General features: G+C 40.1%; 1 protein-coding gene across 2 annotated transcripts in view; it reads left to right on the plus strand.

Moving 5' to 3' along the window:
- Positions 1 to 14,281, plus strand: part of ARFGEF3 (ARFGEF family member 3) — a 174,192-nt gene that overhangs the window by 57,438 nt on the left and 102,473 nt on the right. For both annotated transcript variants that reach the window (XM_002690274.6, XM_005210993.5), the window contains exon 5: positions 12,256 to 12,324. In XM_002690274.6, the coding sequence (XP_002690320.1) occupies positions 12,256 to 12,324 (69 nt within the window). The remainder of the gene's footprint in view (positions 1 to 12,255; positions 12,325 to 14,281) is intronic.

Below are 14,281 nucleotides of genomic sequence, written 5' to 3' on the forward strand. Positions count from 1 at the left end.
CATGGATTGACACTTTAGAATCAAAGCTTCTCTTATGGCTCCGCTGGTAAAGATTGCACCTGCAGTGTGGGAGACCTGGGTTCAATCCCTGGGTTGGGAAGATCCCCTGGAGAAGGGAAAGGCTACCCACTCCAGTATTCTGGCCTGGAAAATTCCATGGACTGTATAATCCATGGGGTCGCAAAGAGTCAGACACGACTGAGCGACTTTCACTTTCAAACTCATATATCATCAGATCCTTCTTTTTATAGGTAAATTGAAGCTGTAGTGTTCAGTTACTTGTCTGGGCTTAAGCAGTTGTTGGTAGCAGGATTGTTTTTTCAACCATTTGTGTTTTTCTGGAAAGGCTTTGTAACAAGGCTGGGAGTTGATCTAGCTTTTGGATGTCTAGTTCTGAATAGGTGGAGAAGAAAACCTTGCAACCTTGTGTTTAACTGCAAGGCCCGTGTGAGTAATATGACTTCTGAAAAAGAGTGAAATATAATGAGATTAGAAATCTCTTATTAGAGTAGATAGGAATTCATTGAGGAATCTGTAATTGGCCAAGTGTGTCTGAGAGAGTGACAGCATGGCTTGGTGTAACTGTCCTATGACACAATCACTGGAAGCTGTTTTTTTAAACTTCTTGTTACCCTTTTTCGCAGAGTGGTAAGAGCATATCTTCTTGAGCTTGAATGCCTGGTGACCTTGGGCAAGTAATTTATCTGCGCCTCTATTTTCTTATCTACAAAATGCACATAAAGCAATGTATTGAATATGATGATGATGATGTTATAGTGAGTCTTACATGAGTTATTATAAAAGAAGTTCCTGGAACACCCAGTGTATGGAATAGGGTCAGTATTAGCTTTCGTTGTTGTTACAATTACTGGAAAAGAATATGTGTAGCAGGATAAGATGAACACCTCTGAACTCACTCAAATTCTGAGTCAGAACTTTAGAAACATCATTGCTTTACACATTTATTCTTATCTCTTTTCTTCCTCTTAGCCCCCTCCTATATAGCATGTAATAGAGTAATTTTCTTCTATAGTAAAGTAAAAAAAGAGAATAAAGGAAAGAAACCATATATATTTTTGATTCCTAAAAGAGGACTTCATTATATTTACTACTGTTGAACTGGACCTTCTTGCTTAAAATAATTTTGTAAATTACTATACATCAGTTATCTACCTAGATATATTTAGGGTCCTAACCAGTAACCCTGACCCCACAGTCTACAGAAAACACCCCACCATTTATCTGTGCCAATGAGTTCTTGCTTTGTGCTACCAGGCAGAGTTCATATGCTTGTTTCATCTTAGTAGGCAGAGTTCATGTGATTTGGATATTCTAGAAGAATTTTATAAATTATTAAACCTTTAACATGTAGAGAATCAAGTTGTCTTTAGCCCTTTATAAACTCTGTCTCAGGGCTTGATTGGTTTTGTCTGTAAGCCTTGAGTATAAAATTACCAAAAGCCTCATATGTATATGAGCAGACGATCTGAGATGAGGCACCCTTTCTGTGGAGACTCTTAGAGGAAAAGAGAAAAGGAGGTATAAATGTGTTATCTGGAACACACTCATGAAATTCACTTCTTAAAAGTCTAGCTTTGGAATTAGGCCAAAATAAATTTGTTACAGTTAAACTAGAAAAAATAGTTCATTGGATTTTTAAATTTATTTCACTGTGAATATATTTTCATTATAAAACCTTATAGAATTAAAAGCAAAACCAAGACAAGGATTTATAAATCTAATAGAAAAAAGATAAAGATGTACACCGTTGCCATAATTCAAAATAGTTGTGTGTGTTACGTGGGCTTCCCTTTTGGCTCAGACAGTGAAGAATCTGCCTGCCGTGTGGGAGACCCAGGTTTGATCCCTGGGTCACGAAGAGCCCCTGGAGTAGGAAATGGCAACCCACTCCAGTATTCTTGCCTGGAGAATTCCATGTGTGTGTTATAGCAGAAGAAAAGTTCAATGGGAAAATTCAGAATGAGAACCCATATTCAGCTGAACAGATCAGCATTTCAAGGAAGGGATACTATTTGATTTGGACTTTGAAAGGTGCTTGGAGTTCCTATCAGTTATACTGGGAGAGTAGGCATTTTTGAAAAGAAAAGTCTTGGAAATGGAAAAACACAGGGTGGAAACTGGGATTAGTGAGGAATGAGTGGTGGATGAGTTTGAAAAGGAGGTTGAAGCAGATTCAAGAAGGCCTGGTTAGAGTAAGCAGCTGGTAGTCCATAGAGATTGGAGAGTATTCAGAGTAAGCTGGAGATTGACATGTTCAGAGGTGTTAGATATTGAAGGTGAGGGTAAGGGGAAGGGGCTTTGCAGGATGCTCGGAGAACAGGCAGAGCCAAGTCAGAGGCGCTCGTGAGGTGGTGCAGTGCCTAGTGGCTATCCGTGGTGTAGCTGGTGAGTTGGTGAAAAGGGGAGAATCCAAGATGATTACAAGACTGGGAGCCTGAGCTTCTGGCCGAGCTAACTTAGGAAGGAGATGGTGAGTTCATATTGTCAGATATCAAAGAATTGTAATATTTTAAAAGAATAAATACAAGGAGTTTCACCTTACAGGTGTTCCCAAATAGAAAAGATTCAATGTAGAGCTCATCACTGTGACTGACTTTTGTATATTCACTTTTCATCATATCTATTTATGTGTTTACAGTTATAGTCATTGTGTATGTAGGATTTTATTTCTTGCTTTTCACTTTAGATTATAAGCATTTCCCACATGGCTATATTTATCCCCTCACAGATAATTTTAATGGTTGCATAATTAAGAATTTCAGAGCAGGAAGAAGTGTTAGCTGTTTACCATATTAGAAGCTTAGTGTGCTTGATGTGATTTTCATGAAATTGCATATATTCATTGCTGATGTTTACAAGCTGAAGTTAAGGTTTGAAACTTGGGAGAAATCTTGGCTCTAAAAATACATTTGTGAGACTTCTGTTGTTGTTCAGTTGCTAAGTCATGTCTGACTCTGCAACCCAGGGCCCTTCAGGCTTCCCTGTCCTTAAGTTATCTCCCAGAGTTTGCTCAAATTCATGTCCTTTGAGTCAGTGATACTGTCTACCTATCTCATCCTCTGTTGCCCTCTACTTCTTTTTTCTTCAATCTTTCCCAGCCTCAGGGTCTTTTCCAATGAATGAGTCAGCTCTTTGCATCAGATGGCCAAAGTATTGAAGATTCAGCAGCAGTCCTTCCAGTGAATATTCAGGGTTGATTTCCTTTAGGATTGGCTGCTTTGATCCTTCCTTGCTGACCAAAGGACTCTCAAGAGTCTTCTCCAGCAACACAGTTTGAAAGCATCAATTCTTTCGTGCTCAGCTTTCTTTATGGTCCAACTCTCACATCCATACATGACTACTGGAAAAACCATAACTTTGACTATATGGATCTTTGACATCAAAGTGATGTCTCTGCTTTTTAATACACTGTCTAGGTTTGTCATAGCTTTCCTTCCAAGGAGCAAGCTAAGAGTTATGTGTTTGCCAAGGAAGAGAGTTTAGAAGAGAAGATAAGAATAAGAATGGTTTGATTATTTATTCAAGCAAATTAGCTAAGTTCATCATAATTTAATATTTACATGTGGATGTCACTAGTGTAGTATGTCCTAGAATTAGGTGCAAAGGGCCCATCTGATGTGTATAATGAATATTAAACTTGTGGCAACAAATAAAGACCAAAAAGAACCCAAGACTGATCATAAACCAATTAGTAATTTGCAGTGTTTTCCAAACTGGGAAGTCATGAGCTCTAGAAAAATCTGTTGACTAAAAAAAGACAAAAACTCTCAGAATAGCTGTTTGCCAGAATTGGGGTAAATTGAGCCAGAAAGTGATTGGCTAAAATGTTCATTCAGGATTTTCCATAAGATGGTGCAGAAAAACCCAAATGAACTTTTTGGCCAACCCAAAAAATCAATTTAAGTTGTAAGTGGTAGAATTTCCACACACTAAAATAATTTCATTCATTGTCTTTGGATCAAAATAAAGACTGGGGTTGCTGTGCACCTGAAACATTGTAAGTCAACTACACTTAAATTTTAAAAAAAGTATAGATATGGATATAGATAAAACCCTTAGAAAAGTGAAAAAAAAAAAAAAGATTGGGGTCGTGGCTCAACTCCTCCATTGTTCCTGTCAATCCAGGATCTCTGAAGCCCACTGAAGGCTTAGTGGCTCACCCTAGGTCCTCTCTGAAAGTTCTGCATTCTAGATCTGAGGCTTTTGGAGCAGAGTGATGTCAGAATTCTCAGTTGTATCCACAAGGCATGGGTATCAGTGACCTAAGACTGGTTCCCAACAGGGGAGCATTTTGTCTCCTAGGGCATATTTGACCATGTCTGGAGACATTTTTGGTTGTCACAATTAGGGAAGAGAGAGTCACTGCCATCTAGAGAGGGCCAGTGATGCTGCTAAACCTCCACCAGTACACAGGACAGTCCCCAAGTGTCAATAGTGCTGCGGCTGAGCAAATTTGATCAAGATAAGAAAAAAAATGCATATCTTTGACATCCACATTTTAAATTCAGATGATAAGAAGATGTCCTCTAAAATTCTCTGTTGACTTTTGTGGTACCTGACCCCGCTCACTCTAAAGATGTGTATTCTGCGTTCTTCTGTCTGCAGAAGACTGAGCCTGCTTTGTTGTTTATAGGTGGACCATGAGGGAAAAAAATCTGTTTCTATTCATGGCTGGGGTACACTTCCAGCAGTTCATACTCATCAGGCTACATTCCTAGGAGGTAGACAAGCCCTACATCCAAGAGAAAGGCATTTGATGTCAGTGTTCTGTCCTTGTCACTAAATTTTCCACCTTTGTTTTTGCTGAATTTGACAGAGGAAAAAAAAAGAACTGGGCTGTTTCTCAAGAAAAGGAATTATGCAAATATGTTTAAGTGTATGAATTTTCAAGCCAATATACATGAGAGTCCAGAAGGCAATGTACATTAACACAGCTAAATTTTCAGCCAGAACCAGAGCTGGGGTTTAAAATGTGCCTGGCATCAAGGGTTTCCAGAGTTCTCTCCAAGCAAGGGAAGGATAAGGCCTCTGTGGGCTGCACTCAAATTCTGAGTTACTTTTTTGAGCTATAGTAGGTTACTTGGTTTGACTTACAAATAACATCTGATATTTGGAAAAGTGAAACTACCATCTCAAAGTATATATGTATAAATTAAGCACTTATGTATATATTAATGGCTTGAGAAAGAGGGAAAGAAGATTCCTTGCTCATTCAGCATGCCTCCCTGTTCCTGGTGTGCCTTAGTAAGCTGACTCTCCCAAATAAACTCACTTCTTGATGGTCTCCTTGTCTTCCTCCGGGTGTTTTTCATTCCTTAATTATATGTGTTGTTGTTGTTCAGTTACTAAGTCATGTCCAATTCTTTGCAACCTCATGGACTGCAGGATGGCCAGGCTTCCCTGTCCTTTACTATCTCCTGGAGTTTGTTCAAACTCATGTCCATTGAGTCGATGATGCTATCCAACCAACCATCTTATCCTCTGTTGCTTCCTTCTCCTCTTGCCCCCAATCTTTCCCAGCATCAGAGTCCTTTCCAATGAGTCAGCTCTTCACATCAGGTGGCCAAAGTACCGGAGCTTCAGCATCAGTCCTTCCAATGAATATTCAGGACTGATTTCCTTTAGGATTGATTGGTTGGATCTCCTTGCTGTCCAAGGGACTCTCAAGAGTCTTCTCCAACACCACAGTTCAAAAGCATCAGTTCTTCAGTGCTCAGCTTTCTTTATGGTCCAGCTCTCACAACCATACATGACTACTGGAAAACTATAGCTTTGACTATTCTGACCTTTGTCAGCAAAGCGATGTCTCTGCTTTTTAATACATTGTCTAGATTTGTCATAGCTTTTCTTCCAAGGAGCAAGTGTCTTTTAATTTCATGGCTGCAGTCACTGTCAGCAGTGATTTTGGAGCCCAAGAAAATAAAATCTGCCACTATTTCCATTTGCTTCCCATCTGTTTGCCATGAAGTAATGGGACTGGAGGCCATGATCTTAGTTTTTGAGTGTTGAGTTTTAAGCCAGTTTTTTCACTATCCTCTTTCTTCTTCATTAAGAGGCTTTTTAGTTTCTCTTCTCTTTCTGCCATAGGGTGGTATCTTCTGCATATCTGAGGTTGTTGATTACAACATATTAAATTTAGAGTTCCATTAAAGATGAGTATAGCATTACGAGTGTACTATATTGTTAGACCCTGATAACTCTTCACAATACAGTGTATTTTTCCAGTCGTAACAACTCCTCACCATTTATTGTAATCCCTTATTTTGTTACTGTCTTCAAAACCAGATGTTAGCATTATGGAGCTCAGGGATCATCAAGATATCTTTTTAAAATTTACTCATGTGCACTCAACACCTAATACTGTATCTGACCATTAATGCATCACACCTCAGTGAGTGTTTATGCAATAAAAGAATGGCAGCCCAAGTAATGCAGCCCAAGGTAGAGGTGAAGTGGCATGCAGTTGCTATCCAGTAACTTTAAGAATCATTTCTTTACTCCTGCATCCCCTGGAAATGGTCCTGTAGAGGACTTATATACAACTTTAACAGAAATGAGCTCTGGAGCCAGAAATGGTACATGTTACCAGTTACTATGTTGAATGCAAAAAAAAAAAAAATCATTTCTCAGAGCAGAGAGTGACAGATGTTCTGTAAGTCTCATCAGAGATGCCCTCTAGTTTGTAGAGGTGATTTTCTCCCTGTCCTGCCTGGAGGTCCTGCCAAATAGCTGGACATCCTGAATGGGGGCTCCCTAAATTCTCATTGCCCTAACCAGGTCATCTGAAGCTCTAGTATTATTACCTATGTGGTTGCACAAGCTGGCACAGTCACACCATCTGGATTTTGCCAGTCACACCACCTGGATCTGACGTTTGGATTCTCAGAACAATTTCCTTCTGTGCTGCCAAGCTGTCTTATCATACTCTCGACACATTTTACAGTAATGTGCACACAAGTCCCGCTGAAACTCTGTGAGGTTGATTACTCCTGTGGACAATGCACAGGAGGGATTGAGCTTAGACTGGAACTCACCACACCTCCCAGAGCCCTACATGGCGCTGTAAACATGGTGGGCATCAGAAAGTTAGAGCTCACTGCTAAGGAGCTTGTATTAGTGGGAGATGCAGAGGGCATGCAGATTTTAAGTGGTGTATCTAAACTTCTCCAGATCTACCCATTCTGGGATGACCACATCTGTAATGTTTTATGTGATGGATTTTTGAACAAGGTTTATCTTCTCTAAAGCATGTTACTTTATTAGTATCTAATATAAAGCTTTATGAAATATAGGTGAATATGAGAGATTTCAACCAGATTGACTAGAATTAGAAGAGAGTCGGCGGGCAGAACCGTGGTTGGATGGCACCCAGATTTCATGTATGAGTGACCATTGCTTTCTTTTTGTGAATTCCCTGCATTCCTTCATCAAATGCACTCCAGTTAATTCATTGCCATTGGAATGACTAGGATCTGTCTTTAATTCATCTATGTCATATTATCTGCTTTATCACCTGATTTCCAGTTTCTCTCAGTACATCTAGTTTTAGTTGTGATTTGTTGCCCTGACCAGCCATGAAATAATATGTGCAAAACACTTAAAAGGGGCATTTAAGTTGATGTGTAATAAGGTTCCTGCTAACCTTTTTAGCATCATCTCCAGCCTCTGTCTTCACACCTCATTCCTTTATTCTCACTGTTTCCTTTGCTTGGTACATCTGTCCCTCCCTTTTCTCTCCTGCATCAGTGATTAGCTCACATTATCTCATCTGTGATTCTGTTCTTCAAAGCTGAGATGTCTTCTAACCTTCAAAACTATTACATACCTCATGGTTGCAGTAGCACTTACTAAATCAGCCATGAAGTATAGTTGTACAAGCATTCATTTGCCCAGTAGGTTGTGAAGTTTTTTTTTTTTTTTATGGTAAAAATGGTGCTTGCTTTGTATTTGTGACCCCACAGCAATTAGAACCTTGGCTAATATTCCTTGAATTGATTTGGGACCTGAAAGAGAAAACATTGAGGAGAGAGGAAGTGGAGCTGGATCAGACGATGAGGGCTTTGGACCATAGGAATAGGGGCAGTGATATACAGTAGGAAAGATTTATGATTTTGAATGTGGATGATCTGATTTTTTTTTTTTTTTTTACTTAAAATGTATGTAATTTACATTGAAATGGCTGCCATGAGTCCCATCAAATGGAGACTTGTTTATTAATCTCTATGAGAAAACATCCTGGAGATACATATATTGAATGTACTCTTTAAAAAAAAAAGTTATTTAATTTTTCCTCTACATATTGTTATGAAGTAGGATGGGAATTTTAAAGATAAAGAGGTCGAGGATGTAGGCAAAGTCACAGCAATTAAATATTAAATTACATGCCACAGTCACGTTACTAAAACAGTTATGTTTTAACCCTGACATCACAGCCCCTGCTCTGTCATGATTACAATCACAAAGCAGTATAAGCCTGATGGAAAAACTTTAATCTTGATGATTAGGTGCCCTTGGGAGAGAATTAATCCAGGGTTTTCCTGATCAGAGGCTCATACTTGTGATCTTGTACTTGTCATCATTATCAATCCACTTCTCTCTCTGTTCCTCATATGGCTACATTTCCAGATTCTTATCATTGGTCCCCAGGGCTTGCAATAAATCAGCTTCTCATTCTCCTTTCCAGTCTCGTCTTTTTTCTCCGGGGTTTCTATGCATGTTTTTATTTGAAGAATTGTTTCTTGTACATAGTAGCCATTCAATTATTGTTTTTTAATTATTGGGATTTTTATTAGCCTTTGTAAGGATCTTTCCCTTTTTGTGGAAGGTTTCCTCCCCCCGCCGCCTGCTTTCTGCATCCCCTTGGCTTCTTTATGGAGGCAGTACTAGCAAGCTAGATTGCAAGACACCGCCTATCACTCAAATTGCTGCTGTTCGTGATAATGTAGTCAATATGCTTTAATGACCCTGTGAGGGATGTATTTTTAATGGAATTGCCCTCAGTATTTAGGTGCTCCTGTTTGCCTTGAGGCCAACGTGCTCAGAATATGAATCTAAACTACTTACCCTTTCATTATGCAGTGGAAGGCAGACAGTTTAAATTAATTTGCTGTTGACCTAAATTTCCTACACCCAGTCTGTGTTTGAATCCAGTGAATTAGTGCTTGCAGGCATTGGGTTTCTCCACGTATCATTTTCAACAAGTCACTTCTGTCTGCTGCATCATCCTTGCTAGACACTGGAGCTCTTTACATGTCTTGTCTTTATATGTCATGGGGGGCCAGGGGCACCATCAGCCCTGGAGTTAAAACCTCCTCTGCTTCCAGCAAAGCAGGCTGCATGAGCTTAAGGAGCCAGCTTCATTAATGTGCTTCACTTTCATTATTTTTCTTGTTTTTAGTTTTTGCATAGAATTCAGTGAGTCTTTGGTTTTTAGTGGCCAGACATTAGGTGTGAAAAGCCTTTTTTCAAAGATCTTTTGAACAGGATCAGCCTTGGCTGGGTGCAGGAGTCTCAGCTTCCTTCAGACTGTTGCAAAGGGCCTCCCTGTACACTTGCTGGCTTCCCTGTGGCAGAGAGAGTCCAGTCTCCTTGTTCACCTGATAAGCTTGATTAGCAAATATACCAACTCAGTGAACTTCCTGAAGACCTTACCATAGACTCTGCTCCCACTTCCTCCAGCCACTGTTGTAAAAAGCAGCTCCTTGCTCACAGAAAACTAGGTTGATTTTTGAAAACTTTCCAGATCTACCTTTGTGCACCTTGTCTGAATGCACAGAACAATGGAAGGCAGGAAGCTGATTGTTGGTCCTATAAGTAACATTATTTTTGTTTCTTAATTAATTTTTATTGGAGTATAGTGATTTATAGTGTTGTTAGTGTCTGTTGTACAGCACAGTGAGTCAGTTATACATCCACATCCACTATTTTTTAGATTCTGTTCCCATATAAGTCATTACAGAATATTGAATAGAGTTCCTTGTGCTATTTGGTTGGTCCTTGTTAATTATCTACTCTGTAGTAGTGTGTATATGTCAGTCCCAGTCTCCCAATATATCCCTTCCCCCTCTCTCCCCTCAGTGACCGCAAGTTTATTTTCAACATCTGTGACTCAGCTTCTGTTTCGTAGATAGATTCATTTGTACCATTTCTTTAGATTCTACATGTAAGTGATATCATATAATATTTATCTTTCTCTGACTCACTTCACTCAATATGACAGGCTGTAGGTCCTTCCATGTTGCAAATGTCATTATTTCATTCTTTTTATGTCTAAGTAATATTCCATTGTAAATAGTTAAAAAGCCAAGAGCCCAGATGGGCCAGTTTACCTCCCCAGACCACCACTTCCACCAGGCACTCTCTCATACCCCCTACTTACCCGCCATGAAACATGGCATAGAAAAAAGAAATATCTCAAGAAAGAGAAGCCATTTGAGGCAATAAGAAATCATAGTAAGAAAGCCTCATATGGGAAAGCCTTGAGGATGCCCAGTGGATGTTATAGTCTGATGGAAAGATTATAGCCAGTAATTTATGAAACTGGTGTTTGCTCTGAAGCAAGTGAAACAAGAAGCTGTGTGAGAGGCCATTTCAGAGAGTGTGTTCAGGGAGGGCCACATGCCTGAGGGGGTGACATCTGAGCTGAGACTGCAAAGAAGCCAACAGATGACCCACGTGAGGAACAAGCATGGGAAGAGTGGAGGACAGGAGGGTGTCAGGCAGAGGCACCGTCAAGTACAGAGACACTAGAAGAGATGGCCTCTCCCAAGGCCAAATTAGGACCTGGTGGCATTGCTGTCCTCAGCTTTCATCCCTTCTCGCATACCAGACCCCGACCCCATCATCACACAAAAGAAAGCCTTTTCCCATGAAGCCACGGGGTATTATTTCCCACAATGCCTCTTTCTCAGCCAGAGTGGCTTTCAGATGCTTTTTATCTGGAGTTGACTCTTGGCTATCAGGTGCCTTAAGGAGCAAAAGATGGAGGAGCAGACCCACAGTGAAGTTATCTAACCTTGTGACTAAAATTGGCAAGAATTCCCTTTTTCCTTCTTTAATTATATATCTATTTGCTTTCTCTGAAGGTGTGACTGTTCCTAGGGCCGGCCTGGCTAGTAACTAAGACTGAGAGATTAGGAGAGGTTCTGTTCCATGGACAGTCGTGCTTTTAGATGTGCTGATGAGCAGTATGTCCTGATTTAGGCAAATATGCCAGGCTTTGTTGCTCTTTCATGAGTTAGGGAGAACCAGATGAGAAACGTCCTCTGAGGCTGCCACTGACGAGCCGAGCTGCACACCAGACATGGCTGTAGGGTTTGGAGATAGAGGAGCAAACACCAGCAGTTTCTCGTCTGGGACCACCAGTGAGATAATGTGCACCATTGGAAGCCAAATGGACAGGGGAGAGGCTAGCCTCTTATCTACAAAATTAGAAGCAATTCTTAAAATGCCCTGAGCTTCTATTGATCTATTCCCTAATAGCTCTACAAGTAGAAAGTGGAATTTTTAATGGTCCTTAAAGATCTTGTAAATGTCATCAACTCATTGTCTATGTAACTTGGAGAATAAGGGGAACTTGGGACTAATAAATAAGCCCCGGGCAGTGTTCTGAGGGAGGTAAAGTAAGAAAGAAGAAAGTGCCCATAAAAGACTGTCTAATCCCATGTGGATCTGAGAAGTGACAGGAACAGAAAAATATAGTGATACTTGAGTCTAGAAAGATACAGAGACAGTGTTACATGGTCGGGCAGAGCATGGAGTCAGATTACTTGGGTTCAGATTCAGCTCTGCAGCTGGTACCTGTGTGACTTTGGGCAGCTTATTTAATGGTTCTGAGCTTCACTTTCCTTACCAGTAAAATGAGGGCAATAATAATGACACTAAAAAATCAGTTTAGGTAATTCATGTTCAGGACCTAGCACTGAGCCTGATTTTCTTTATTACTAGACAGACCTCCTGGAGTTGTTGAGGAAAGCCATCTCTGGCCAGTCTTAGAATGGTTGTTTCCTAGGGGAGAAGTTTTCAGCCTTTACTTTATTAGTCTCTATTTTATTGGGCAATGTGTGACCACTAATTAGAGAGCAGTGAGTGGAATAGAAACAAACATATGAAATAAAGCAAAGAGCAAAAAAGTCATAAAACAAGACTGCGTAAGTGGCATGCGAAATGGAAATTTATTTCTAGAATTCTAATCCCTTATCTTTTTCTTCCTCCCCTACTTCGTGGCTGTTAAAGGTTTTACTCTGCATAACCTACACTCCAACCTTTGACCTGAATGGGAGTGCAGTGCTGAAGATCGCGGAGGTAAGTACTCGCTCCCCTCGACCCTCAAGCGTTGCTTGTTTGTGCTGTCTGCTCACAGCTGCTTTACCCCAACCTGGGAGAAATGCTGGGGTGGAGCTGAGCTGCAGCAGAGGGGTGAGCCCTTCTCTGATCATTACTGTGGGGAATTTTCACTAAGGAGTTGATCTGTGGGAAGCAGGCTCTGTGGGCCACTCTGTCAGTGCTCTGCATGCTCTGGTTTGCTTGACTTGAGGCTTTAACCATGGAAATAACAGTACTGGTTCTCCTGACACTGCTATACCTAGGTATTACACTCACTATTTTTCCTAAGATTAATTGAGGAGGATTTGATCTTTAAACCAAGCATGAGATTTAGGGACGATGCTTATTGATTCAGTTGCATCCTTGTCTCCTAAACTCTGATGAACGCATTTTGTAACAATCGTTGGAAAACCTTCTCTTTTCCATCTGTATTGCAGCCTAGAGTAATGTGTACCTTCAGCACTCCCAAGAGTATGTCCAACAGAAAGCTTGGCTTCCTGAATGTCTGGCATATGACTTTGGCTTTTGGACACGGCATCATTCCAAAGCCATACTTTAATATGCTTAAAATAAATTTCCTTCCACCTCTTGAAAAGGATATCTTCAGGATTTGTGTGTTTTGACAAGAGTACACATGCAGACCTCAATGAGCCAATGATATTCTGAACTCTGAAATTATGCAGAAAAAGAAAACCTAGCTCTCAGCAGTCATGGGTATTTTTTAAACTGTAATGATTACCATTTACTGATTATACCAGGTAGACGCTTAGCACTTTGGGCATGTTTTCTTTTTTTCCTCTTTTTCTTATCATTGAGGTATAATCTGCAAAATGTTCAGTGTTTCAATATACATATACATTGTGAAATAATTGCCACAGTCAAGCTAATTAATATATCCCCCATCATACATAATGAACATTATCATGAGTAGGATTTATGACTGATACCTGATCTTTTGTGGTATTGTGTGGCATTAACTGAAAATTGAGAAAATTATTTTTGAGCAGGTAGATCATTTTATATGTCAGTCAAAAGAAATAGACAGCTGACCCCTCACTACAATATAAATCAGTTCTCAAATGTGTATTTAGGTAGGTGGAAAGAATATTTTTCATTACCATATTGGTATGTTTCACTCTGTATAACTAAATAAATAGAAGAGCTGTCAGTATTTTCAGTTGAATTTTAAGAGATACCAGTGAGTGGTCTTATCATTTGTAGGTTTGGGTTTTTTAAAAAAATAGCTGTGGTAAGAACCTTTAACATGAGATCTTAACACACTTTGAAGTGTACAACTCAGTAACATTAAACATAGTGCAATGTTGTACAGCAGAACTCTAGAACTTGCTCGTCTTGCATAGCTGAAACTTTATACACATTGAACAGTAACTCTCCATCTCCCCTTCCCCCTGGCCCCCCAGCAATCACCATTCTATTCTCTGATGCTAGGAGTGTACCTATTTTAGATATACCACACTGGTTTGCTTTTAAAATGACAAATGTAGTGTTTGATCAGAGCAAGAAACAGGATTGGCATGTAGGATGCTTGTTGGTTCTTTGCTGTATGAAGGACAAGACAGGAGATGCAGTGTGTCACTCACTGCCCAGCCCATCCCTTGCCGAGGAGGGAGGTAGGGAAGGAAGACAGGCTGTTGTAGGACCCTCAGGACTGGGCAGGCCACCAGGGGTTCCCAAGCTCCCTTTGAGAAGGCAGGTGCCTTTTTCATCCTCACAGGGTTTTTGAATGAGAATCTGAAAAGATTTGTTATGTATCTCATCGTGGCCAAATAGTTCATTGGGGTTTACGTAAAAATAAAGGACACAGTTTTCATTTTCAGCAAGAACTTTATTGAACAACGGATTCACTGACGAAATTAACGTTTTGGCCAGCCCAACAATTCCTGAACAGCAGACTCACACTGCTATGGGCCACCCA

The sequence above is a fragment of the Bos taurus genome, chromosome 9, assembly GCF_002263795.3.
Source record: "Bos taurus isolate L1 Dominette 01449 registration number 42190680 breed Hereford chromosome 9, ARS-UCD2.0, whole genome shotgun sequence".
Lineage (NCBI taxonomy): Eukaryota > Metazoa > Chordata > Mammalia > Artiodactyla > Bovidae > Bos > Bos taurus.